At 51.9% G+C, this 24,569-nt stretch overlaps 1 protein-coding gene across 1 annotated transcript in view; it reads left to right on the top strand.

Annotated features, from left to right (window-relative positions):
• EIF3C (eukaryotic translation initiation factor 3 subunit C) overlaps positions 1 to 24,569 on the top strand; it is a 683,261-nt gene that overhangs the window by 605,226 nt on the left and 53,466 nt on the right. The window contains exon 20 of the mRNA XM_078652326.1: positions 18,798 to 18,963. Within this exon, the coding sequence (XP_078508452.1) occupies positions 18,798 to 18,963 (166 nt within the window). The remainder of the gene's footprint in view (positions 1 to 18,797; positions 18,964 to 24,569) is intronic.

The raw sequence follows: 24,569 nt of genomic DNA, 5'->3' as shown, positions 1-24,569 counted from the left end.
GTATTTTATGATTTTTAAAGAATATTTCAAGTTTTCAAAAGTAGACAGAAGAAATTTCATAGAAAAGCAGACAATGGATTCCTATGGAGAAAATGAAGATTACTAGTAAACCCAGTAGGGATTACTTTTACGGTTCAGTGCTGGACTACAAGGTACAGTACTGGCTTCTCCCCTGATCACAGGTGAGTACTTCGGAATTCGGGTGATTTTATATGAATATTTTTAGTTTCCAAAACTTCACACTTAGAAGATTTTTCGAGTCAAACCAGTCAATGTTATACAATGGCAGGTAAGTGAGTTATTGGTTTCCAGGTGAGTACTTGGCTGGTGACGTCAGAGTTCTGGGCATAGACTCAGGGGTCCCCCAGTGTCAGGTAAGTACAGTTAGTTCACCCCCAGCGGAACAGGGGCGGCAGGGTGCAGAGGTAGTTAGGCCCAATGTTATCCAATGAGGGAAAGGGGGCCTCTGGTTGGTGGCTTCTGGCTAGCAGGCCACGCGGCTGTGGAAGCTGGGCTCCTGGTCACTTTTTCAGGGCAAAGGGGGAAGTAAGATAGGACAAAGGTGGCACAGCCAGCGGCACTCGGGTGGCTGGGTGCAGGGTGCTTTTGAGCCGTCGGGCGCTCAATGTAATCTAATGGGAAAGGTCAAAAGGGAACAAAGGCTGCAGGCTCTGGGACGGAGACTCTCCAGGGGCGACCAGTACTTCAAGAGGTAAGTTGGGATCTTGGAGCACAGGTAGGTACCCCAAAGGGAGGCACAGGGGGCTGTAGGGCGGCAGGTGCAGGGGTGTCTTTGGGTGTCGGAAAAGCTTACCCTCAGCTGGTCGCGGTTGGGGTGGCCCCTGGTTCTGAGTCTGCAGGCGTCGTCTGGTTCGTCGAGGAGGGTCTTTGGGAACTGGTTTTTGGGTCCCAGTCGCCGGGGGGACGTCCTCGGGTCTTGGTTCACTTGGAAACAGGCAGGGCTCGGCGGGTGCAGAGTGGGCTGGTCCGGAGCTCCCTGGCTGGCACCAGGGGGGTTGTTGCAGCAGAGCCTCTGCTGGTGGGAGTCCCAATCTTTAAGAGGGTCAAGGCAGGCAGGTCCTCTTGGTGTCCCAAGGTTGCTGCCTGCAGGAGTTACCGGGATTAGGCAGGAGCAGGTTCCAGGATCGACAGGCCGGTAGGGCTGGGACCAAGTCAATTGTTGTCGTCCTGTTAGCAGCTGCGCGGTGGGTCTTCTTTTTGATCTTCTTTTCTTATCGGGATCTGAGGAAGGAAGGTTCAGGGAGCCCCTAAATAATGACTTTAGGAGCATTACAGGTATGGCAAGGGCAGGGAACAATAGGTCCCTGTCCTGGGGTGGGTACAGCCCCTAACCTGCTCCTCTCCTGTGGGAGGGGGGCAGTGGCCTAGCTGTGATTGGGCAGGGCTCCCCATCTTCAAGATGGCCAGGGCCCGGGGTCGTGCTTCACCTCGCCTCCCACACCTTAGGGGTGGGGTTGGCAGAGGCTGGCACGCACCCTTCCTGATGTAGTTTTTCCCGGCAGTCTTCCCGCCAGAGTGGGGGTCAGGACTGGTGGGGGCTGGTTGCTGGGTACAGCAAATGGTCTGGGGAAGCTCACAGAGGAGGCATGCCTTTGAAGCTTCTCCCTGCCCATCCTGGGGGAAGAGACCCAGCACCTCGCCCAGGATGTGCATTGTTGCAGGCCCAGGAGAGCCCCGGGATCCAGCAACATGTCTGCTGTGTGGCAGCCACTCAGCCCAGACGTGGATTGTCGGTTCGGGTTTTTGGAGGGCATCTCTAAGATGCTCTCTGGTGCATTTTACATTAAATCCCACACTGGCATCAGTGCGGGTTTAATGTGCTGAAAGGTTTGGTACCAAACCTGTCTGTCTTCAGTGTAGCCTTTATGGTGCTGTGGAGTTCGTAATGACAACCTCCCAGCACCATATACTCTTAATGGAATCACTGCACTTACAGTGCCCAGGAATGGCCCTGGGCACTGTAGGGGCACAGGGCTCATGCACCTGTGCCCACACCTCTGGCATAGGGCACCCAGCTAGAGGGGTGACTGAAGTATGCCAGGGCAGTGGGTTCTTTGGGCATGGCACACAGGGATGTGTGCCATGTCAACTCTGGTTTTAGTTCTGTACTTGGGCACTCAGCCTGCAAAGGCAGTGTGTGGGTGCCAGGTACAGGGCCCCTGAGGGTGGCACAATAAGTGCTGAAGTCCTCAGGGGTCTTCTCTGGTCACCATGCCCTGGGTACCTAGGGTACCAACTACTAGGGGCTGACAGGTGGCCATAGATGCCAATTGGGTTTTGTTTCAGTACAGTTTTAGGGAAGAAACATAGACTCTGGGTACCTGGTTGGCAGGAGCCCAGGGCACACTCGGTCAAAGCACATCAGCAATTCAGAAAAAAGTGGGGGCATACTAAGGCAAGAAAGAGGGCACTTTCTCACACCTCTCCTCCCCCTTGGAGAGATAGCTAAAGCTAGACAAAACTCGATCAGGAAGGTCAAGAAGATGAGATTAGCTGAACTGGAATCTGGAGAGGGAGCGAACGTGGTGCAGGAGCCTCGTGCAAGGTACCCAGCTGTGGACTTTGTGAACATCACTGTAGGAGAGTGGGGTCTGCAATCCCATGGCCACCCCAGATTTTTGCTTTTTGCTTCACTGATTTACGACTTTCCCTGGCTGTGGGCCTGCTAATCAGACCCACAGCCTAGCTGTTCTCTCTCTAAATTACAACCATGTACCTTGGGTGCATTTTACCAATTGGTACTGAGCCACCTTATCAGTCCCTGTACAGCATACCTTGGGTATCCAGGGCATAGGTGTACCCAGGGCCTACCAGGGGCTGAAGCATGTATTATGCCACCCCTGGCTGGCCATCCAAATCAGACACAACTGGCTGCACGACAGCTGGGGCAAGGTGGTGTAAACACCCTTTGCTTTAGATATAGTATTCCTATATCTAACCCTAAAATGGACACATATATTCCTATCAGTCACTCCTATGGCAGGCCTTAACAATCCTGAAGGCAGAGTGCTTGGAATTATGTGAGATGGTGCTCTGGCATGAGCTGAGCCCGTTTGCAGCTTGCGGAACCATGTCCAAATAGCTGTTCCATGATAACGCTATACCATATACTCTTAAGTGCATTATAATCCTCGCGGTTAAATGCTAACTTTGGCATAGCTTTATCAAAACATGTCGAGTAAGGTGTCATACGAATTGGAAATACTAACCCCTCGCCAATTCTAGCGACGGGGTTAGCATTCCACCCTTCTAGAGGGACACAACATGTATGTAACTGTGAACCCCGGTTAAAGTCAGACATAGCCTCAGCTCCACAAAATGGATGCTGCCACCGAGACACAAGTCTGCCCTCCTGCTGCTGGGAGTCCTTCCAGCAACGGAGGCCTGGACAAAGGGTTTCCTGTCAGGGGCGGTGCTAGCACCATCCCAGACAGGATTTTGTGTATCCCAGGTAGGCAGGGCTGAAAGGAAGGTGACTGCAAGTGGCACCCCGGTGCTCACTGTGCATATGCCGGCTCAAACCAGTTCCTGGGGCACCCCAGCCCCTGAGCTGGGGAGAGACTGGACAAAGGAGAGGGATGTAACCATCCCCCTTCTGGTCCCACCCATAGGGCAGGACCTAGTCGCGTGCCAGCCCCTTTTCTTAGGATAAAGGTAGGAGCAGGCCCCCTTCCCAAATTAGATAATCTTGAACTACTTTCCACGAAAGGAACTCTTGACTTTCTCTGAAGACTCTCCCTTGTGGCTAAGGAGTAGCCACCCTGCACCAACAGGCACCATCGAAGCTCTTGCGGTTTGCTGCACGTCCATCCTCCAGATCAAGACTGCCCAGCTCGACGAGACCCGGATTCCCGCCATCTCTGACCTCTACCTACATCATCCAGCCCAGCTGAGATCGTGGGTGTGACGAGACCCGTGGGACCGGCCATCTTCAAGACCTGCCCGACGCTTCACCAGCACGACCCCCGAGAGACCCTCGAGTAAGTGCACTGGGGTTTGAGAAGCCCTAACCCTGAGCAGCTCCAGCACCGAAGTCCAGTCCCCCAGCATCCACGAGATCTGCATGGGGCCCTTCTGCTCTTTGCTGCTCACCGCGTTGTCCGGCTACTTGCCTGCTGTCTTGTGGCCCTCCTGACGACGAACCACGACACTTCCATCGCTGGTCTGGTTGCTCCAGGCTGGCCCTTGCTCCCCTCCAACAGAGGAGCACCCCGGACCCTCCTGGTCCACTCCAGACGCCATCTTAAGTCCACCGCGTGGGCTTGACTTTGCCAAGGCTTGTTGCTCCAATCCTGGTTTTAGCAGCGCCGACAGCAGACACCTTCGTGGGACAGCTCGCCCCTCCATCCTGGTCGCTGACAACGCCTCCTGGTCCAAGAGACTGCCGAGCCCAGCGTCACCCACCCACCTGGTCGAGGTGATTTCATCCGGTGCCATCCTGGTGCCCATCTGATCACTGGCTAGTGATCAAGAACTGAGTCCCCTCTGCTTTCAGGTCATCTTCAACTCCGATCCAGGCTTGGATCCCATCGAACTTCAACACTGGTCGCCTGCCAGCAACTTCTTCTTTCAGGCTCCATAGACTGTAACGAGGATTCCCGACGTCTTTTGAACCCTATGCAGCCGCAGCCCCTGGGCTAGGTAACTCAAGCATTTCGGTGCTCCAACGTAGGTTCACTATCTAAGTGTCCAGATCCTTTTTCGTTTTCAGCCTAACTAGTCGGATTCGTCCGATAACACTAACTTTACGAAATCTAGCATCCATAGACTTCTTCCCGCATCCCGCGTGAGAATGCACACTCTGCACCCGATCTCCCTAGGCCTCCTGCTCCTAACCTTAGGGTTCAGTAGTGTAGTCCTAGCGATCCTGAAGCCTCTGGATCTTGTTACTTACCTGCTAGTATTTCGCATTCCACTTTTTGTGTATATGGTTTTTCGTGCCCCTCGGGCATTTGTGTAAATTGTGCAACTTATAGTATTTTCATAAGAGTTTTGTATTGTGCTTAGCTCCCTGACTCATAAAGAGTTCAGGGTAGACTTGTTATAAATAAATATCCTTTATTTTCATAACAACTTGTGTGGTGTCCTTTCACTTGGTGTTCATGGGGTATATGTGAAGGTAAAACAGCCGGCATAACACGCCCTCTAGAGTTTAGCCTAAAGACTGCTCTTGTCCACGCTACTAGGATAGCTGGTCTAATAAGGTTGACTTCAACCAATCATCAATAAGGGTTGTTTGGTATGATACAAAGTGATCACTAGAATAGTGAGCACTATATATCAGGCCAACTTCTCACAATCACGGGTATCTTGATGTGAGGATGGATGGTGGGTCTCAAGCGGAGGAGAAAGGGAGGGTGTAGGAAGCTGCCTTTTTATGCGATATATGAACAAGTTGATATACAGTGTAAAGAGTACAGAGGTTCCCTTATGAGTGGACAGGGGCTGCCATGCAATCCCAAAGAGCTCTATTGGGTGGTGGTGTGTTCGAGCAGCCTTAGGCTTAATGCAGAAGAGTGCATTTGCAAATACACACAATGATTACTAAATATGCCAGGGCAGTGGGTTTTGCAGCATGAATCTTTCTGGATTCACTATGCTGTGCATTATTCCGCGGTCTTGTGGTTGGGTCCGGATTCGTAGTCTTTTCTTTGGTTTTTTTGTAGCCCAGGTGGGCGTCGGCGTCATACCTCCTTGGGTGCATTTCCGGTGATGTCGGCATGCTTCCTGCGGAAGCTCCCACTCTTGGGCGCCATCTTCAGATTCTTTTTTTCCGCGGTCGGGTCTGGATCGGTCCCGTTTGGGCTCCAGACATTTTTGGAGAAAGAAGAAAGAAAAATACAGAAATTACAAAGAAAAGTCATCTGAAGACTCCAGGAGACTTCATCGACGAGGAGTCAGCAAAGGAGAAGGAGAATTCATCGAGATCTTCGACGAACACGCAACCAGGAAGGCCCTGAGCGCTCGATGATGGACAACACGCCGTTCAAGTTCTGCCGTAACTGCCACCACAAGTACGCGCAGAAGGACCAGCACCCGGTATGCAACCTTTGTCTACCGGTAAATCGCGAAAGCGAGGACTGCAACGCCTGCTCCGCCTTCGCCCCGAAGACCCATCGTGTGAGAGAGAGAGAGACAGAGGGTAGCCCACGCCACCCTGCAGGGGAAGGCCCCGACTCCGTCCCTCTACGATCTGGGGATGTCTTCCGAGGAAGAGGACGACGCTGCCGCCGAAGACGACAGCTACACGGTCGTAGAGACCGATTACACGAAGACTTCTGATAAGGTAGGAGACTCTCCGGCCCCCAAGAACCCGAGAGACTCTGAGTCTCGAAAAAACGAGGGCAAGGCCCCGAAAGCGCCGGCGCCAAAACACCTGGCGTCCGCGAGTACTCACAGGCCCAGCGGATCCTCTGAGAAGGAGTCCCCGGCGCCGAGAGCTGTTGAACAGCAGAAGTCGTTGAAAATCGTCCCCGAAAAGGATCGATCGACGCCGAGGGAGAAGGACCCTAAACTACCGACGCCGACCAGGGACCCAAAATCCGGTTCGACTTCGAAGTAGAAAACTTCGGCACCGAAAAGCACGGCGCCGAGTTAACCGCAGAAAAGAGCGGCCGAACCATCGGACGCGGAACACGCGGCCGAGATGGAGAAAAAGAGAAGGCGCCTCGAGGCCGAAATGGAAAACATCTTGCAGCGGAAGAAAGAATTTGACGCAAAGATGAAAACCTTCACGATTCCACACAAGACCAAGCCACCAGTGGTGGAGGTGGTCGAGGAGGAAGACGAGGTCGCCGAGGAACAAGACCCGGACATCTAGGTGGTAGACGACCAGGTAGAGGACGAGAATCCCTACGATAGTTACAACTATGGGGAGGAAGAGGACAGCAGGACGGACGCAGAGTCGGCCCCCTCTGACTTACAGGAGGTGGATTACCTAGATGTCGACATCGACAGCCCGGAGGAGGCGGTCGACACATATCCCTCGAGGCCCTCGCCGCCGGACGACATCGGGGCCTACAACTCGGTGATAAAGCCTGCCGCAGCGGCATTCAAACTAGAGCTCGACGAAGAGAAGCAGAAAGCAGACTTCCTTCTAGAGACATTGCTCCCCACACAAACACGGAGCCAGTACCTGCCAATGCTCGACAGCGTCTTGGCTCAAGGGAAGGAAGCATTCAGGGAGCCCGCAACATGCAAGGCGGTAACTCCCAGAACAGAGAAGAAATACAAACATTCCTCAAAAGACCCACCCTACATTCAGGGCACGGTCTCCGCAGACTCCATTATCACGGCCACAGCAAGGAAGAGGGCTAACGTACCCACTACTTCTGGACCACCACCGGATAAGGAGAGCAAGAGGATGGATCTGGTGGGCAGAAGGATCGAACGGAATGCCGCGACCCACTGGCGCATGGCTAATTCCAACGCCCTGATAAACAGGCACATGTACCAGATCATGGAGGAGCTGTGACAGTTGGTGAAGGACCTGCCCCAGGATGCCAGACAGAAGGCCGAAAAGCTGGTTGAAGAAGGGAAGAACGCGGCAAATTCTTGCCTTAAGACGGCCCTGGATGGAGCAGACACCTCCAGCAGGCTCATGATGATGGGTGTCACTGAAGGAAGACACGCCTGGCTCAGGATTTCAGGTTTCAAACCAGAGGTGCAACACAGCATCCTGAACACACCGTTCAACGGCGATACGCTTTTCGGAACAACAGTTGATGAGAAGCTCAGTCAACTAAAAAAGGATAACGAAACAGCAAGGTCCATGGGAGCATTGCAGTTCAGAGGCAACAAAAGGGGCACCCCGTCACGGAGGCCTTACGGGAGAGGTGGAAACCAGCCAGGTACATCACACCAGGCTTTCCAACAAACGCACCAGGCAGACTCGCAGGCTCAGCAGAAGCAGTCCTGGCAATACCAACAAAGAGGCCAGTCCTTTCGAGGGAGAGGAAATGGACGTGGACAGAATAGAAGAGGGGGACAGCAGCCCGCCTCTAAGTGACTTCAAAAAACTCTGTGTGCCCACCCACAGAAAAGATCCCAGGGGGCAGCACGTACAGAGGGGTCAAGACAAGCTAGACATCTACGACCACAACACCAGTGGGAGGAAGATTAAGATTTTACCTCCCAAGAATGGAGAGAAATCACATCAGACAAATGGATCCTCAACATCATCCTATTCGAATACTGCATAGAGTTGGAGGGGAGGCCAACAAGCAGAAAACCAAAAAGAAAACCACTAGCAAGCAAGTAGCTAGAGCGTCTTCAGGAAGAAGCCCTGGGTACCTGGTTGGCAGGAGCCCAGGGCACACTCAGTCAAAGCACATCAGCAGTCAGAAAAAAGTGGGGGCATACCAAGGCAAGAAAGATGGCACTTTCTCACAACAGATAAGTACAAGCGGTTTTGTTAGTACAATTTTAAAGAATTTCTTTAGGTTTTCCAACTCCACACTTTTCTTAGAAAATAGTCAGTATTATACTACGGAGGAAAATAGTGTTATCGGTTTAAAGGTAAGTACTTGGTTGTGGAAGTTGTTGTTCTGGGGTTAGACTCAGGTCCCCCAGGGTCAAGAATGCACTCTTGTTAAACCCTCAGCGGCACTAGGCAGCCGGGTGCAGAAGGCTGAGGCCCAGTGTTATCCAGTGGGGGATAGGGGGCCTTTGGTTGGTGGGTGCTGACGAGCAGGCCCCTGGGTTGTGGGAGCGAAGCTCCTGGACTTAAGCTCCGGGCAAATGGGGGTTTAGGCTAGCACAAAAGATGCACCCTCAGTGGCACTGCAGAGTGCTGTTTTTGCGTCCTGTGCCCTGTAGCTTTGAATGAGGAGTCTCTGGTTTGCAGAAACCCTGCAGGCTCGGGACGAAGGTCTTCTGGCTGCGATCACCATTAAAACCCTGCAGGCTCAGGGACGAAGGTCTTCTGGCTCCGACCACCACTTGGCGAGGTAAGTTGGGATGCTGGGGATTGGTTAGGCACTGTCGGTTGGGCCACCCAAGGCCGTGGGCCGTGGGGCGTCGGGTGCAGGGGTGCCTTTTAGGGTCGAATCTTCTTACTAGCTCCTGGTCATGGTTGGGGGACCTTCCGTTTTGAGACTGCAGGTGTCGCCTGAAAGCTTGAGGCAGGTCAGGGGTCGCTGGATCACTGGTCAGGATCGCCGGGGGTGGGGGGGGGGGCTCCTCTTGGTGTTGGGCCACTCGGGCCGTGGGCGTTGGGTGCAGAGTGGTGCAGACCGCTGATCCGTGCAGAACTGGAGTCTGTTTGAACAAATCTGGTGTTCACCGGAGTCATAGTCTTGAAGTCTATGAAGGCAGGCAGGTCCGCTGGGGTTTTCGAGGTTGCTGGCTGCAGGACACTGGGATTTCGCAGGAGGAGGTCTGAGGTGGAGACAGGCCCGTAGGGCGGGGCCAAGTCAGTGGGCGTTTTCCTCTTGTTGGCTTCGGCACAGCTGTTCCTCCTTCTTCTTTTCATATTGTAGGATCCTGTCTGAGGAAGCAAGTTTCAGGGGTGCCCCTAAGTACTAGATTTAGGGGTGTTACAGGAAGAGAAAAAGGTTAGGACCAACGGCTCCCTTCCCTGGGCTGGGTACACCCCCTAATATGCCACCTTCCAGTGGGAGGGGGTCATAAGTCTTTCCCTGGTTGTAGGAAGCAGGCTCTGTATATACTATACCAAAGTGAGGTATAGTGTGCACAGTCCAGTTGGACCCCAAAGGTAGGCAGATGTCAAGTTAGATAGCACCTCACTCTCTGTTTGTGGTAGTGTGGTCGAGCAGTAAGGCAGTATCAGAGGACCGTGTTGCACATGTGTGTTGTATACACTTAGTCAGCAAATGAATTCACACACTCAAAGACTTAACTTCAGACCATTTGTTTTTGTAACAAAATGATTATTTTAGCTATTTTATTTTCTAGAACCAAGCAAGTCTGGCACATTTAAGTTGATAAATACTTTGCAGTAAATATAGTTTGAAATGCAATTGTAAATATACTTTAAAGTGCTTACAGTTTCAATTACTGGTATTGCAATACTGTGAAATGCTGTACATATACTTTATATCGACTCTGCAATGAAAATTACAGGTAAGTTACTTTTACGTTACTTTTGAGATTACTTTTTCTACTCAGTGTGATATGCCTAGATATCGCACTTGGACATTTCTTAGAGAAAGGGTAAGTAAAATCAGTTTTGCACAATTGTTATTTTTCTGGTTTCCATACAAATCAACTGCACACTTAAAACATTTTACAGAGAAAAACAGTCAATGGATTCCTATGGAGAGAAATGAAGTTAGCAGTTACCAGATAAGTAATTGGTCTTCGGAGTTGAGCTTCTAGGGTTAGAACAAGGGTTCCCCCCAGGGTCAAGGATGCACTCTCGTTAAACCCTCTGCTGCTCTAGGGAGGCTGGGTGCAGAGTGCTGAGGCCCAGTGTTATCCAATGGGGGATAGGGGGCCTCCAGCTGGTGGCTGCCGGCAAGCAGGCCACTGGTGTGTGTGAGCAAAGCTCCTGGAGTTCAGCTGAGAGCAAATGGGTAAACAAATTAGCACCAAAGGTGCACCCTCAGCGCCACTAGGGCAGGTGGGTGCAGTGTGCTGTTTTGACGTTGGGCGCCCTGTTGGCTCAGGGACAAAAGTCTTCTGGGTGCGACCACCACTTCGAGAGGTACGTTTAGAAGTTAGGGGTTGGTTAGGCACCGTTTGTTTGGGCACACAAGGCTGTGGGGCATCGGGTGCAGGGGTGCCTTTTGGGGTTGGTTCTTCTTCCCAGCTCCTGGTCACGGTTGGGAGTTTCCTTTACCGATTTAGACTGCAGGTGTCGGCTGGAAGTTTGAGGCAGGTCAGGTGTTGCCAGATCTCTGGTTAGGATTGCTGGGGGGACCTCCTCGTGCTGTTTGCCCACTTGAGCTCGGGCCGTGGATGGTGGGTGCAGAGTGGGGCCGATTTGTGGTGTCTGGCTAGAGGTTGGAGATGAACAAATCCAGTGTTCACAGGAGACAGTCTTTGTGGTTGAAGGCAGGCAGGTCCTCCGGGGTTTTCGAGGTTACTGGCTGCAGGACACATCAGGATGTTGCAGGAGCAGGTTTGAGGTAGAGACCTGCTGGTAGGGCTGGGGCCAAGTCAGTGGGCGTCTTCCTCTTGTTAGCTTCGGCACGGCTGTTCAGTCCTTATTTTCTTGTTGCAGGTTCTTGTCTGAGAAAGCAAGCTTCAGGGGTGCCTCTAAATACTTGATTTAGGGGGCTTACAGGTAGGTATAAGGCAGAGACCAATGGGTCCCTTCCCTGAGGTGGGTACACCCCCTATTATGCCACCCTCCAGTGAGAGGGGGGCATGAGCCTGTCCCTGGTCGGCTGAGACCCCTTATCTTCAAGATGGCGTGGACTGAGAGTTGTGCTTCACCTTGCCCTCCCCCACCTGAGGGATGGAGTTGGCCGAGGTGGGCACACCTCACTTGTTTTTCCTGCCGTTTCTCCCGCCCAATGTGGGGTTCAGAAACATTAGGGTCCAGTTGCTGAGAGCAGTATGTGGCCTGGGGCAGCTCACAAAGGTGGCAATTCTTTGAAGATTCCCATTCAGGAACCCTGCCCATCTTGGGGGGAGGAGGCTTGGCACCTCGTCCCAGGATATGCATTGTTTCAGGCATCAAAGAGCAGCAGGCTCTCGACCCAGGGGTCCAGAAACCTGTCTGGTGGTGGCAGCTGAGAGCAGCGACTCAGCCAGGTCTCTAGAGGTGGGTTCGTTTTCAGGGGGCATCTCTAAAATGCCCTCTGTGTGCATTTTTCATTAAATCCCACACTGGCATCAGTGCAGGTTTAATGTGCTGAGAGGTTTGATAACTGAGTAGTTTGCTTTCAGTATAGCCATTATCATGCTGTGGAGTTCATAATGACAAACTACCAGCACCATATACTCTTAATGGCAGCACTGCACTGGTCTAAGAAGGGGTACAGGGCTCATGCACCTGTACCCTCACCACTAGTATAGTGCACTCAGCTAGAGGGGTGACTGATCTATGCCAGGGCAGTGGGTTGTAGGCATGGCACACAGATGTGTGCCATGTCGACTCTTCACTTTGCAGGCTGCATGTTTTGGTGCATAACAAAGTGTGTGTGTGTGTGTGTGTGTGTGTGTGTGTGTGTGTGTGTGTGTGTGTGTGTGTGTGTGTGTGTGTGTGTGTGTGTGTGTGTGTGTATATATATGCATATGCATATATATATGCATATATCTGAAAGAAACAGGTTAGTATTAGATTCCTTACCTTAGAATAACCCCAGGCGTCAGTCTGGATCCGGAAACTTTTGCGTAGCAGTACCCCTGCGCGTCGGTAGGCGTCGTCTGCAGGCGTCCCCTGCGGCTCCGCGTCGTCGGCGTCGTGCGCCGTGATGACGTCGCTGGAGTATATAGACGCCGCCTCCGCGCGCTGACGTCAGTTCTTCTTTTTTCCGCGCCAGTTAGCGCAGATCCGAAGAGCAGTACTCCGGTCTTTTGACCAAGTTTTTTGTTAACTGATTGATCTTTACGGTGCCGGTAGGATGCCCGGTTTCAAGAGTTGTGACGAGTGCGACCGCATGATGTCGGTCACCGACCACCATCGACTCTGCCTCCGGTGTCTGGGCGCGGACCACGACGTGGAGTCCTGCGTCGACTGTCGGGCCTTGACTGGAAAAGCTAGGCGGGAGCGGTCCCGCAAGCTTCTCGAACTCCGGTTGTCGGCCCCGCGTCGAGAGCGGTCCCGGTCCGGTCGGAGGTCGAGGGAGCGGTCGAGGGAGCGGTCGCGGAGCCGCCATGGGCGCTCCGGGAGTCGCCACCATTCCTCCGGCTCGTCAGGTAAGCACAAGAAGTCGGGGCGTCGCCATCGCACCCCCGACTCCCCCCGACGCCCGCGTGCTGCGGCCGGGGGCTCGGGTGACCCCACCCCCGCGGTCCCGCATGGGTCGCCGACGCCGTCTGCCCCACACCTGTCGGTCCCTGGGGAAGGCGCGTCGCGTGAGGAGATCGAGGCCTTCCTCATTGCTATGAGGGCGAGGTCTTCTCCGGCGGGGCCTTCGGCGCCTGCGGGCCCGTCGGTCCCGTCTGGGGGCCCGAGCGGTTCGGGTGCTCCTGCCCCGGCGCCGCCGGTGGCTCCGGCCCCGGCGCCGCTGGTTCCCTCTGGTTCGTCGCCGGCTGGTCTCCCGGCCTCTCCGGCGTCGGTTCCTGTGGGCCAGCCCATGGTACCGCCCCCGCGTGGTGCAGCGACTCCGCCGTCGGCTCCGGCCGGCGTCGGGTCCCCGGCACCGACGCCGCGCGGCGCCACCCCCCTTTCCTCCCCGACTCCGGACTCGGAGCCGGACCGGCGTCGGCCGACGCCGGACCCGACGCCGATGGGGCCTGTTGACCCCGATGTCTATATCGTCGACCCAGAATATGGGTATGACGAGGAGGAGTATGGTGAGGGTTGGGAGGGGTCTGAGGACCCTCTATCCCGTGCCTGCCAGTACGATGTGGACTGGGTAGGTGATCTGGGTGATGCCAGTGGCCTGGACGAGTCGCCCAACCCTGGGTTTGTCTCTCCGTCCCCTGTGGCGTCCGAGGCGGGTGCTGCCTATTCGGTGGTCCTGATGAGGGCTGCCAAGGCCTTACACCTTGAGCTCCCCGTCGCGAAGGTCAAACCGAATATCCTGACGGAAGTTTTTAAACCGCAGTCATGCCCCCAGGAGCCTCTGCTGCCGTTTAATGAGGCCCTGACGGATGTCCTTCTGGGCACCTGGTCCAGGCCCGCCTCTGGTGCGCCGGTTGACCGGAACGTTGCCAGGCGTCACCGTCCCTGCGCGGACGACCCTGCCTTCCTGTCCACCCATCCCTCCCCGGAGAGTCTGGTGATCCAGGCCTCCACTTCGCAGTCCGCATTTCCGTCGGCTCCGCCCGACCGGGAATCAAAGAGGTACGACCAATTCGGAAAGAAAGTGTTTTCCTCTTTGAGTGCTGGGCTGCGGTCTTGTAACACCGCGTGCCTCTTGGGCCGCTACACCCACTCCCTGTGGGATACGGTCGAGGAGTGTTTGCCGCAATGCCTCCAGGAAGTGCGGGACAAGCTCACCCGGGCCTTTGTTGAAGGCCGGGATGCGGCGCGGTACTCGATCCGTTGTGGTCTGGACACCACGGACTCCCTGGGACGGGCCATGTCCACTACGGTGGCGATTCGTCGCCATGCCTGGCTGAGATCTGCCAACTTCTCACCAGACGTCCAAAATACGCTTATGGACATGCCATTTGATGGCAGTCGCCTATTTGGTGACAAAGCGGACCACGCGCTGGAGCGCTTCAAGGACTCCAGGGTCACGGCCAAGTCCTTGGGTCTCTCGACCCAGACCCAGCGCCAGCAGACGGGTTCGTTTCGGCCCTTTCGTGGCCAAGGGAGAGGAGGTCCCACACGTGCTGCCAGCCACGCGGCGCAGAGCGCTCCCCAGCGCGGTGGCGCCCGTGGTTTCCGCCGTGGTGGCGGTAGAGGCCAGCGTCGTGGTCAGTCCACGCCTCCCTCCGCTGCGGCATCCAAGCCTTCCTAGTCCGAGCTTTCGGGCTCACGTGACGCCAGTGGGTGGCAGGGTTCGCCATCACCACTCCCGCTGGCGCGCGATAACATCGGACAGGTGGGTGCTGCAGCTTGTCCGAAGGGGCTATGCCCTCCCCTTCGAGTCCACTCCTCCAGCCATGCCACCGCAGAACCACCGTGTGTCGGGGGACCACTTGACACTTCTGCAGGAGGAAGTTACGGCCCTCTTGGCCAAGGGGGCCATCGAGCGCGTTCCTGGGCCAGAAGTAGGGTGTGGTTGCTACTCCCACTACTTTCTGGTACCCAAGAAGGACAAGGGAGGCCTGCGTCCTATCTTGGATCTACGGAACGTCAACGGCTTCCTCCGGAAGGAGAAGTTCAAGATGTTGACTTTGGCTCAGGTCTTGGCTGCTCTAGACCCACAAGACTGGATGGTAGCGTTGGACTTGCAGGATGCGTACTTTCACATCCCCGTCCTGCCGGCCCACCGGCGTTACCTGCGGTTCACGGTAGGCCACGAGCATTTTCAGTTTATCGTGCTCCCATTCGGCCTTACCAGCGCCCCACGGGTGTTCACGAAAGTGATGGCGGTGGTCGCGGCTCATCTGCGCCGGTTAGGGGTTTCAGTCTTCCCCTACCTCGACGACTGGCTGTTGAAGGCGGGCTCGCCCCAGACAGTCGTCCACCACCTTCAGATGACGGCAGACCTCCTGCACGAGTTGGGGTTTTCCATCAATGTGCCGAAATCACACCTGTGTCCCTCTCAAAAGCTCCTTTTCATCGGAGCGGTTCTCGACTCGGCGCAGTTTCGGGTTTATCCCCCGGAACGGCGGGTCCGGGATATTCAGGCTCTGATTCCCATCTTTCAGCCGTTATCCCGGGTTTCGGTCAGGTTGACGCTGCGGCTTCTGGGGCTGATGGCCTCCTGCATCCTTCTGGTGCATCACGCCAGATGGCGGATGCGGGCTCTGCAGTGGGACCTGAAGTTTCAGTGGGCCCAGCATCAGGGCAACCTATCCGACCATGTCCTGATCTCGGAGGGCACTGCGAGACAGTTGCAGTGGTGGCTTACAGACCGCGATTGGGTCAGGGGCAGATCCCTCTCCCTTCCCCAGCCGGAGCACGTGGTTGTGACGGACGCGTCCCTCCAAGGCTGGGGTGGCCACTTGGGAGAGGCGGAGATCAGAGGCCTCTGGTCTCCGGCGGAGTCCCGGCTCCATATCAACATGTTGGAGCTGCGGGCGATTCGCCTGGCACTGAAGGCATTCCTCCCCTTTGTCAACGGGAGTGTAGTGCAGGTGTTCACGGACAACACCACCGCCATGTGGTACTGCAACAAACAGGGCGGTGTGGGGTCGTGGACCCTTTGCCAAGAGGCTCTGCGCCTCTGGCAATGGCTGGAACGTCAGGGCGTGACTCTGACGGTTCAACACCTGGCAGGTTCTCTGAACGCCAGGGCGGACGAACTCAGCCGTCGGTGCTCGGTGGATCACGAATGGCGTCTGAACTCGGATGTGGCGAGAGGCCTCTTTCAGCAATGGGGAGAGCCTTGGTTAGATCTATTCGCCACAGAAGAGAACGCGCAATGTCATCAGTTCTGCGCGTTGGAGTTTCCAAGACGGCACTCGCTCGGCGACGCCTTTCGGCGCGAGTGGAGTTGCGGTCTGTTGTACGCCTTTCCGCCTATACCACTTCTGCCCAGAGTGCTGAAGAAGATCAGGCGCGACCGGGCCCAAGTTATCCTTGTGGCTCCGGACTGGGCTCGAAGGTACTGGTATCCCGAGCTACTCAGCATGACAGTCGGTCCCTCGATCCGCCTGCCCCTTCAGGAGGACCTTCTGTCGCAGCAGCAGGGGACGGTCCTCCACCCGAACCTGTCCAGTCTCCACCTCCATGCGTGGAGATTGAGCGGCGACAGTTGAGGCCATTTGACTTGCCTCCTGAAGTCTGTGATGTCATTCTGGCAGCCAGGCGTCCCTCCACAAAGTCGGTATACGCCTGCCGGTGGAACAGATTTGTGGCATGGTGCACAGCAAAGGCTGTGGATCCCCTTTCTGCCCCTCTATCTGAGGTTCTCCTCTTCCTCCTTTCCCTTGCCCAGCAGGGCTCTGCTCTGGGCACTATCAAGGGCTATCTTTCTGCCCTTTCCGCCTTCTTGAGGCTACCTGATCAGCCATCTTTGTTCAAGTCCCCTATTGTGTTAAGATTCTTAAAGGGCATCACGCACATGTATCCTCCAGCTCCGTTCGTGATGCCTCAGTGGGACTTGAACCTGGTTTTGACTTTCCTGATGTGCGCTCCCTTTGAGCCCCTTCATTCCTGTCCTCTCCGTCTTCTCACCTTAAAGACGGCCTTCCTGGTAGCCATCACCTCTGCCAGGAGAGTGAGTGAGCTCCAGGCTCTTTCTGTTCAACCTCCTTTCTTGTCTGTTCATCCTGATAAGGTGGTTCTTCGGACCAGACCTTCTTTCCTGCCCAAGGTAGTCTCTGCTTTTCACATTGGGCAGTCCATCACCTTGCCCTCCTTCTTCCCGCCTCCGCATCCTTCAAAGGATGAAGAGCGGCTCCATCGTCTGGACCCAAAACGTGCGCTTTCATTCTATATGGATCGCACACGCCAGTTCCGGGTGGATGACCAACTGTTTGTTGGCTACGTGGGTGAGAAGAAGGGAAGGGCGGTACAGAAACGGACCATCTCTCGGTGGGTCGTCCTGTGCATCAAAGCATGCTACTCTTTGGCTCGGAAGGAGCCTCCTGTTGGGCTGAGGGCCCATTCCACTCGGGCCACGGCGGCTACTACTGCCCTGGGCCGGGGAGTCCCTTTGCAGGACATTTGCCAGGCGGCCACGTGGGCCTCGCTGCACACCTTTGCGAGGCACTACTGCCTGGACAGTCAAGTCCGGAGGGATGGCTTCTTTGGCCGTTCGGTCCTCCAGGACTTTCTGGTGTAGGTTGTATTGGTTCGCAGACCCACCACCGGGGTTGGTATTGCTGGGGTATCTATTCTAAGGTAAGGAATCTAATACTAACCTGTTTCTTTCAGATGAACAAGTTACTTACCTTCGGTAACGATATATCTGTAAGAAACAGTAGTTAGTATTAGATTCCTTACCGCCCCGCCCATCCTCCCCGTTCTGCGAACTGATACCTAGGGTTAGGGACATCCCTTTCAGGGCCCTAGTTTCAAATGGCACCAGTGTTGGTTCTCACATGGCTCTGCGTGTTCTGGCGCGGAAAAGCTGTGTGCAAAGAACTGACGTCAGCGCGCGGAGGCGGCGTCTATATACTCCAGCGACGTCATCACGGCGCACGACGCCGACGACGCGGAGCCGCAGGGGACGCCTGCAGACGACGCCTACCGACGCGCAGGGGTACTGCTACGCAAAAGTTTCCGGATCCAGACTGACGCCTGGGGTTATTCTAAGGTAAGGAATCTAATACTAACTACTGTTTCTTACAGATATATCGTTACCGAAGGTAAGTAACTTGTTCATATATGCATGACCTCTATGGGTGGCACAATAAGTGCTACATCCCTTAAAGGCCTTCTCTGGTCACTGTGCCCTGGGTACCTGTGGTGCCATTTACCAGGGGCTGACCTGTGGCTAGAGATGCCAATTGGGTTTAGGTTTCAATGCAGTTTTAGGGAAAGAACATAGGCCCTGGGTACCTGATTAGTAGGAGCCCAAGGCACACTCAGTCAAAGCACATCCGCAATTCAGCAAAAAGTGGGGGCAACCATGCAGCAAGAGGGCACTTTCTCACAGGGGTTTTAACTAATTAAAACAAATGAGTAACAATCTAAAAAAAATTAAAATGTGTACAAATATAAAAAAAGAAAAAATACAGAGCACCAATTCAAGGATGCAGAATAAACTTCATGATTGACAAAAAATTTACAAGCTGGCGCTAAACGTTAAAAAAAAAAAAAATCCGTACAGAAATGTACTGATGCCAAAGATGACAGAAGTACTTGGGGTGGATTTTAAGACCAACTGTTGTCCGTTAGTTGGCACTGCTTAGTTTGTGGATTGTTGCTCTACAAGGTGTCCAGCAGAAGACACTTTTATAGGTATGTGGGCACAGCTCTGAGTTACCTAGGATTATCAAATGTGGTGACTTCTGTAGGACATAAATGGGTTGAGTACAGAGTTAGTTATCAATGTGAAACCATAGGAATTGGAAGTTTGTGCTTAAGAAGGACTTTTTTTCCATCATAGACTAATTTATTGTTTCGTTCTACTTAGGCATCCTTGGACCAGCCAACAGCAACAGTGGTGATGCATCGTACGGAACCTACATCCCTGCAAAACACAGCACTTCAGCTCGCAGAAAAGTTAGGAAACCTGGTGGAAAACAATGAACGTATTTTTGACCACAAACAAGGGCAATATGGAGGCTATTTCAACCGAGGTGAGTCTGTAAGCAGGGCAGATCAACACTCATGTTATGAGTATATAGGAAGATGGCTTAGTATATGGTTCACACTTATTTAAGTGAAGCACCTTTCCTTAATGCAGACAAACCCTATGATGATTTTCGTGGTCTTAGACCACCATAGAAAGCTCTTGAAGTGGTAGCTGTGAAGAGCAGCTTCAGGCTTAGTCTAGGAGTGTTAAGCAGCTTGTTTTACCAGTACTAATCATGTAATGTAGGTTAAACGAAAAAGAACCACACAGTGTAGTTATAAAAATAGTTCTATTTATTATACACACTCACTAACACAGTATATCTCCTACCCGGAGGAAACACTATACACACAATATTTCAATAGATAACAGGTAAGTAGCACAAATACGCAGTGGTTTTCAGGCAGAGATCAAACTATATACTAATAAAGTGGTATGAGAACTACGACCGAAGTCAAGGCTTGACCCAGAAGACTTCGAAAAGTTGTGGACCCAAGGAACCACCCAAGGTAAGTACCCGGGAACCCCACGGAGGCCTGTGCAGAGTGGAAACACAGCTGCTTACTCAATGCAAGTCAATGGGGAAGTTGCAGTTTTCAAGATTAAGAACCCAGAAGACACCTCGTGGAAGATGGAAGGTTGGAGGGTCACCCCACCCGTTGATATTCAGGAACCAGTATACCTACACCAAGGAAGCTGGTGCATAAGGGCCTTCGGAAACTGCCGTAGGTCACAACGGAGAACTTCGGTGAAGATGCCGCTGGCGAAGAAGGTGAAAGTCCGGTGCAATCCAAGGGTGGATTCTTGAAGAGGAGTAGCTGCAAGCAGAGGGGACAGTCTATGCCACTCGGAAGTGATAAGGAGGCACGGAAGACCAATGACCATCGATAACTGAAGTTGCAGGAGAGTTGACGGTGAAATTGTTCCTGCAGCTGTGAGGACCAGGCTATCCTGTGGACGACCAGGAGTCGTTCACGAGCTGTTCCACGTCTGGAGTCGAGAACCAGGGAAGTTGGTGTACTCCAAGAGCATCAATAAGCCTTGGCAGCAGCAACAGTTGTTGAAACCGAAGAAGGTGCAGTGTCTGGACCAGCAAGGTCCAGGGGACTCGCCAGAGCAAGCAGGGCAGCCTACTGGAGCCAAAGAAAACTCTCGAGAGGACATACAGGCCAAAGGCACCGGAATCTAGCAGCTCACCAAAGATGCAGTCCCACTGTGCACAGGATGTGGTGAAGAATAAGATCTTGGCAGGAAGAGATGCTGGAGGCTAGAGCTTGTTGGAGCCTGAAGATCTCTGGGGGAGAGTCAACAAGCCTTGGCAACGGTATGTTGACGCGCTGCACAGGGGAGCTGTTCCAGCGGTTCCGACGAGAGATACTGGCCTCAAACTCTGAGAAGACATTGCAGACATCGAGGGACTTGCAGAACTACCACCTGTGTTGCTAGTCCTTTCGAAGTCTGAAGGCCGTCAAAAGCAGCAGACCGGTCAGCTTAGTTGCAGTACCTGCAGATGCAGGGGAGTGACACCTTCACTCTAAGGGACATTCATTTAGGTGTCTTTGATGCCCGAACTTTTATGAAACACAGGCACAGAAGACGCAGAGGACTGCCAGGACAAGACCAGGAGCAGCAGTAATCTTCCCAAATGCAGCCTCAGTTCCCAAAGCGAAGTCCAAAGTGCCCAGACGGTAGAAGTAGAAGTTGTTTCGAACCTGAATCTTGTCCCACGACTAATCTGGTGAGCCACCCACAGGTAAGCCCATAAGTAAACAAAGGAAACAGTTGGGAAAATTCAGGGGTTCCTCCCAAAGGATCGGCTGAACAGAGGGGACGATACTCCCATGTCCTTTGTCCAGCGTTATTTGAAAGAGGGGAACTCGCACAACTAAGAAACTCACAGGTAAACCCAAGGTGTGAAGTGTAGTGTGCTGCTGGAGTTGAACACTGTCTGGCCTCGCAGTGTAAAATCCAAGGAACTAATGCAAAGTCCTCTCAACCAGGAGAGGGCGACTCAGAGCACAACATAAAAGACCAGTCAGGTCTTATTATTTAAATCCAAAATTTCATCATCAGGTATACGATGGAAAAGTCATCCAAATATTCAAATCAAGTTTATTTGCCACGTAGGTTAATTCACCAAACGTTGGTTTTGACTAGCAGAGTCATATCCATATTATCTTTTCATCATACTGTTAACACATCCCGATGCATTTCGGGCACCGCCCTTCCTCAGAGGATTACTCTACAAAAAACAATCCAAATATGCCATGTTCAAAAAACGATTCAAAAAGATGTAAATCATATTATCAAACGTAAAATCTGCATGCACGTGTATATGTACACCCATATAAAGAGTGAATTAAAGTCGTTGAAGTGATCACAAAAAGCAAGCGTATTCGAACAGTCAGAAGTGTAATCACCAAGCCATCATACCCAGTGAAAAAAACTTAAAGAAACGTGCTTAATCAGAGTGTCCCAAACGTGACTGTAAAGTATAGCCAGGAACGTGAATCAAACATATAAGGCAAAAGTGCACGTGAATGAATATTCGAGTATTAGTGCATGAATATTCGAGTGTTGCAAACACACCCCTATTAAACAAACAAATCAACCCGACAGTGTCATCATATTAAGGTGAGGAAAGGAGAACGCGTGTAGCTTCAAGTCGCGGAGCGACCGCAACGAGAGTCCCAGAGGGGTAACTTACTTAGTAAAGTGTCTAACAGATTCCCAGTTAGACGCGGAAACCGCGAGGAACCAGTGTAACGAACCGTTACTCCCGAAGGTGAAAAGCGAGTAAGCATAGAAATGAACAAAAGACTAAATACCATAAAGATAGAAAACGGACTACCCGTCCAAGCAAACAGAAACATCAACAAACCAACCATAGGCCGGTAAAAGCAAAAATGTACAAACAGGTGAACTACAATAAACGGGTTCCTGGGGATAATAAATTAAGAACATATATATAGAAAATGCAATGACAGATGGTCAAAGAAATGTCAGTATGAGTGAGTGCAAACAGTGTAACATATATAGATTTACAGATAACATAAAAATTCCATACGGTCATTTAGACCATCGGGCACCATCGTGGACATAGAGCGGATCCAAAAGTTCTCACGTTTGAGCAGTGTGTTCTTGTTATTATGTGTCACCTTGACTTGTTCTAGGATCAAAAATTTCAATTGTGCCACGCTGTGTCTGTGTTCATGAAAATGGTTCGCCACACTTGATTTTTGATTGTGTGTGCGTATGTTGCTTTTGTGTTCCAAAATGCGAACACGTATTTTGCGTTCTGTGTGTCCAATGTAACATTTGCCACACGGGCATTTCAACATATAAATAACGTTGGCACTGTTGCAGGTAGCATTAACGCGTAATTTAATCGTGTGTCCTTTCATGGGATGTCGAGTGGTGTTCCCTGTGATACAGTTATTACAATTACTACAATTGTAACAAGGTTTGAGTCCTGAGTAAGTGGTCGTGCTGCTGGTAGACTGAGGTTGATTGAGAATTTCCTTAACATTTCTGCCCCGAGTAAATGCAAACATGGGTGGTTGACTAAAGAGACCATTGAAATCAGGTTCGATTGCCAAGATGGGCCAATGTTTGCGAATAATGTGCTGGAATTTATTGGAAATCTTAGAATATTTAGAAACCACGACCATCCGGTCGGAATGTTCCTTAGGTTTCAGTTGCAGAAGATCGTTCCTGCTAATTCTGGTCGTTCTTTCTACAGCTAGATCCAGTATGGGGGTGGGATATCCCCGTGCTTTCAATCTCTCCAAGGTGATTTTCATCTGTTTTATGCTTTCACTTTTGTTGGACACAATCCGTTTGATACGGAGAAGTTGAGCATAGGGTAGATTGTTCTTTAAACCTGACCGGTGAAAGCTGGTGTAATGCAGGGTGGAATTCCTGTCGGTTGGTTTTCGAAAAATGGTAGTGTGCCACTCGTCTCATTCTCTAGAAATTTCCACATCCAAATAATGGATGCATGTTGTACTGTATTCCCATGTGAAACGAATTCTTTCGTTGAATGTGTTCCATGTCTCAAGGAAAGACACAAGGTCATCAGCTGTGCCACTCCATAGTAGGAATATATCATCTATATACCGGAGAAACAATTTGTCATGTTGAAGCCAGTAATTGTGACAGATTTTACGTTTGATAATATGATTTACATCTTTTTGAATCGTTTTTTGAACATGGCATATTTGGATTGTTTTTTGTAGAGTAATCCCCTGAGGAAGGGCGGTGCCCGAAATGCATCGGGATGTGTTAACAGTATGATGAAAAGATAATATGGATATGACTCTGCTAGTCAAAACCAACGTTTGGTGAATTAACCTACGTGGCAAATAAACTTGATTTGAATATTTGGATGACTTTTCCATCGTATACCTGATGATGAACTTTTGGATTTAAATAATAAGACCTGACTGGTCTTTTATGTTGTGCTCGGAGTCGCCCTCTCCTGGTTGAGAGGACTTTGCATTAGTTCCTTGGATTTTACACTGCGAGGCCAGACAGTGTTCAACTCCAACAGCACACTACACTTCACACCTTGGGTTTACCTGTGAGTTTCTTAGTTGTGCGAGTTCCCCTCTTTCAAATAGTTCTTACTTTTTCCTGACCTTGGAACTCTGCACGCTGTTATGATGAATTTTGATTCAGTTTCCGGCATGACCGATTTAAAGGCGAGCACCTTCGCCTTTACCAAAGATGATGCTGATAAAATCTATGGCCTTATTCAGGAAGACATCACCTCCACCAGCAACCCCCGCAGTGTGGAGAGTAATATCAGACAATTACTCTACCTTTTGAAAAAGCAATCCAATCAAAAATTACACGCCAGCACCCTCATCCGATACCACCGTGTCCAAAGGATCCCAAGAGGCCTAAGGGTCCCACTAAAACCTTTACTATGTAAAAACAATGTACAATTTGTTGAGCGATGGTATGCTATACTTAATAAATGTTCTCTTGACCTTATCCTCCTGATCGTGGAGGAGCTGTCTAAAACACTTGAAGATCTGAAATTGGAGATCGATAATGTTCAGAAGGAGCTGGACGAAGCCATGTCCGCTGAAGAACTGACCACTATGTTGGAGGATGTAAAAATACAAATCGAGAAACATACTAGGGAGATACAGGAAAGGAAATTACGGAAGTTCAAAAGGGATACCATAGACTATAAACTCGGCGAGGTGTACACTTGGGCAGAAGTGTACGCCCGCCGAAGGTCTAACAAACCATACAATCCGTTCTCCGGTAACGAAACATCGTCTTCTGAAGATGACAATCGATCTAGACCAACCAAGACACCAGTCAATGTTGACACCCCAACTCCAAGTACCTCGACAGATACTGCGGTTCATTTTTTAGAAACAGGTCTGGAACAACAAAAAGACCCCGGGGGAGAAAAATCCGCCGAGGGACCAGAAAGAACTCCTCAAGCAGGCAAAACCAAGAGAACAAACAGAAAACGCTGACCCCTGAAGAGAATCTGGTAATCAACATCTCCTCCATGGCATTATCCACTGAGCAGAGTATTACTTTACAGAAAGGACAATCCTTCGTACCCACGACTAACTCCAACACTTT

Source organism: Lissotriton helveticus, chromosome 7 (genome assembly GCF_964261635.1).
Source record: "Lissotriton helveticus chromosome 7, aLisHel1.1, whole genome shotgun sequence".
NCBI classification, from domain to species: Eukaryota; Metazoa; Chordata; class Amphibia; order Caudata; family Salamandridae; genus Lissotriton; species Lissotriton helveticus.
This window is presented reverse-complemented; position numbering and strand designations above follow the sequence as displayed.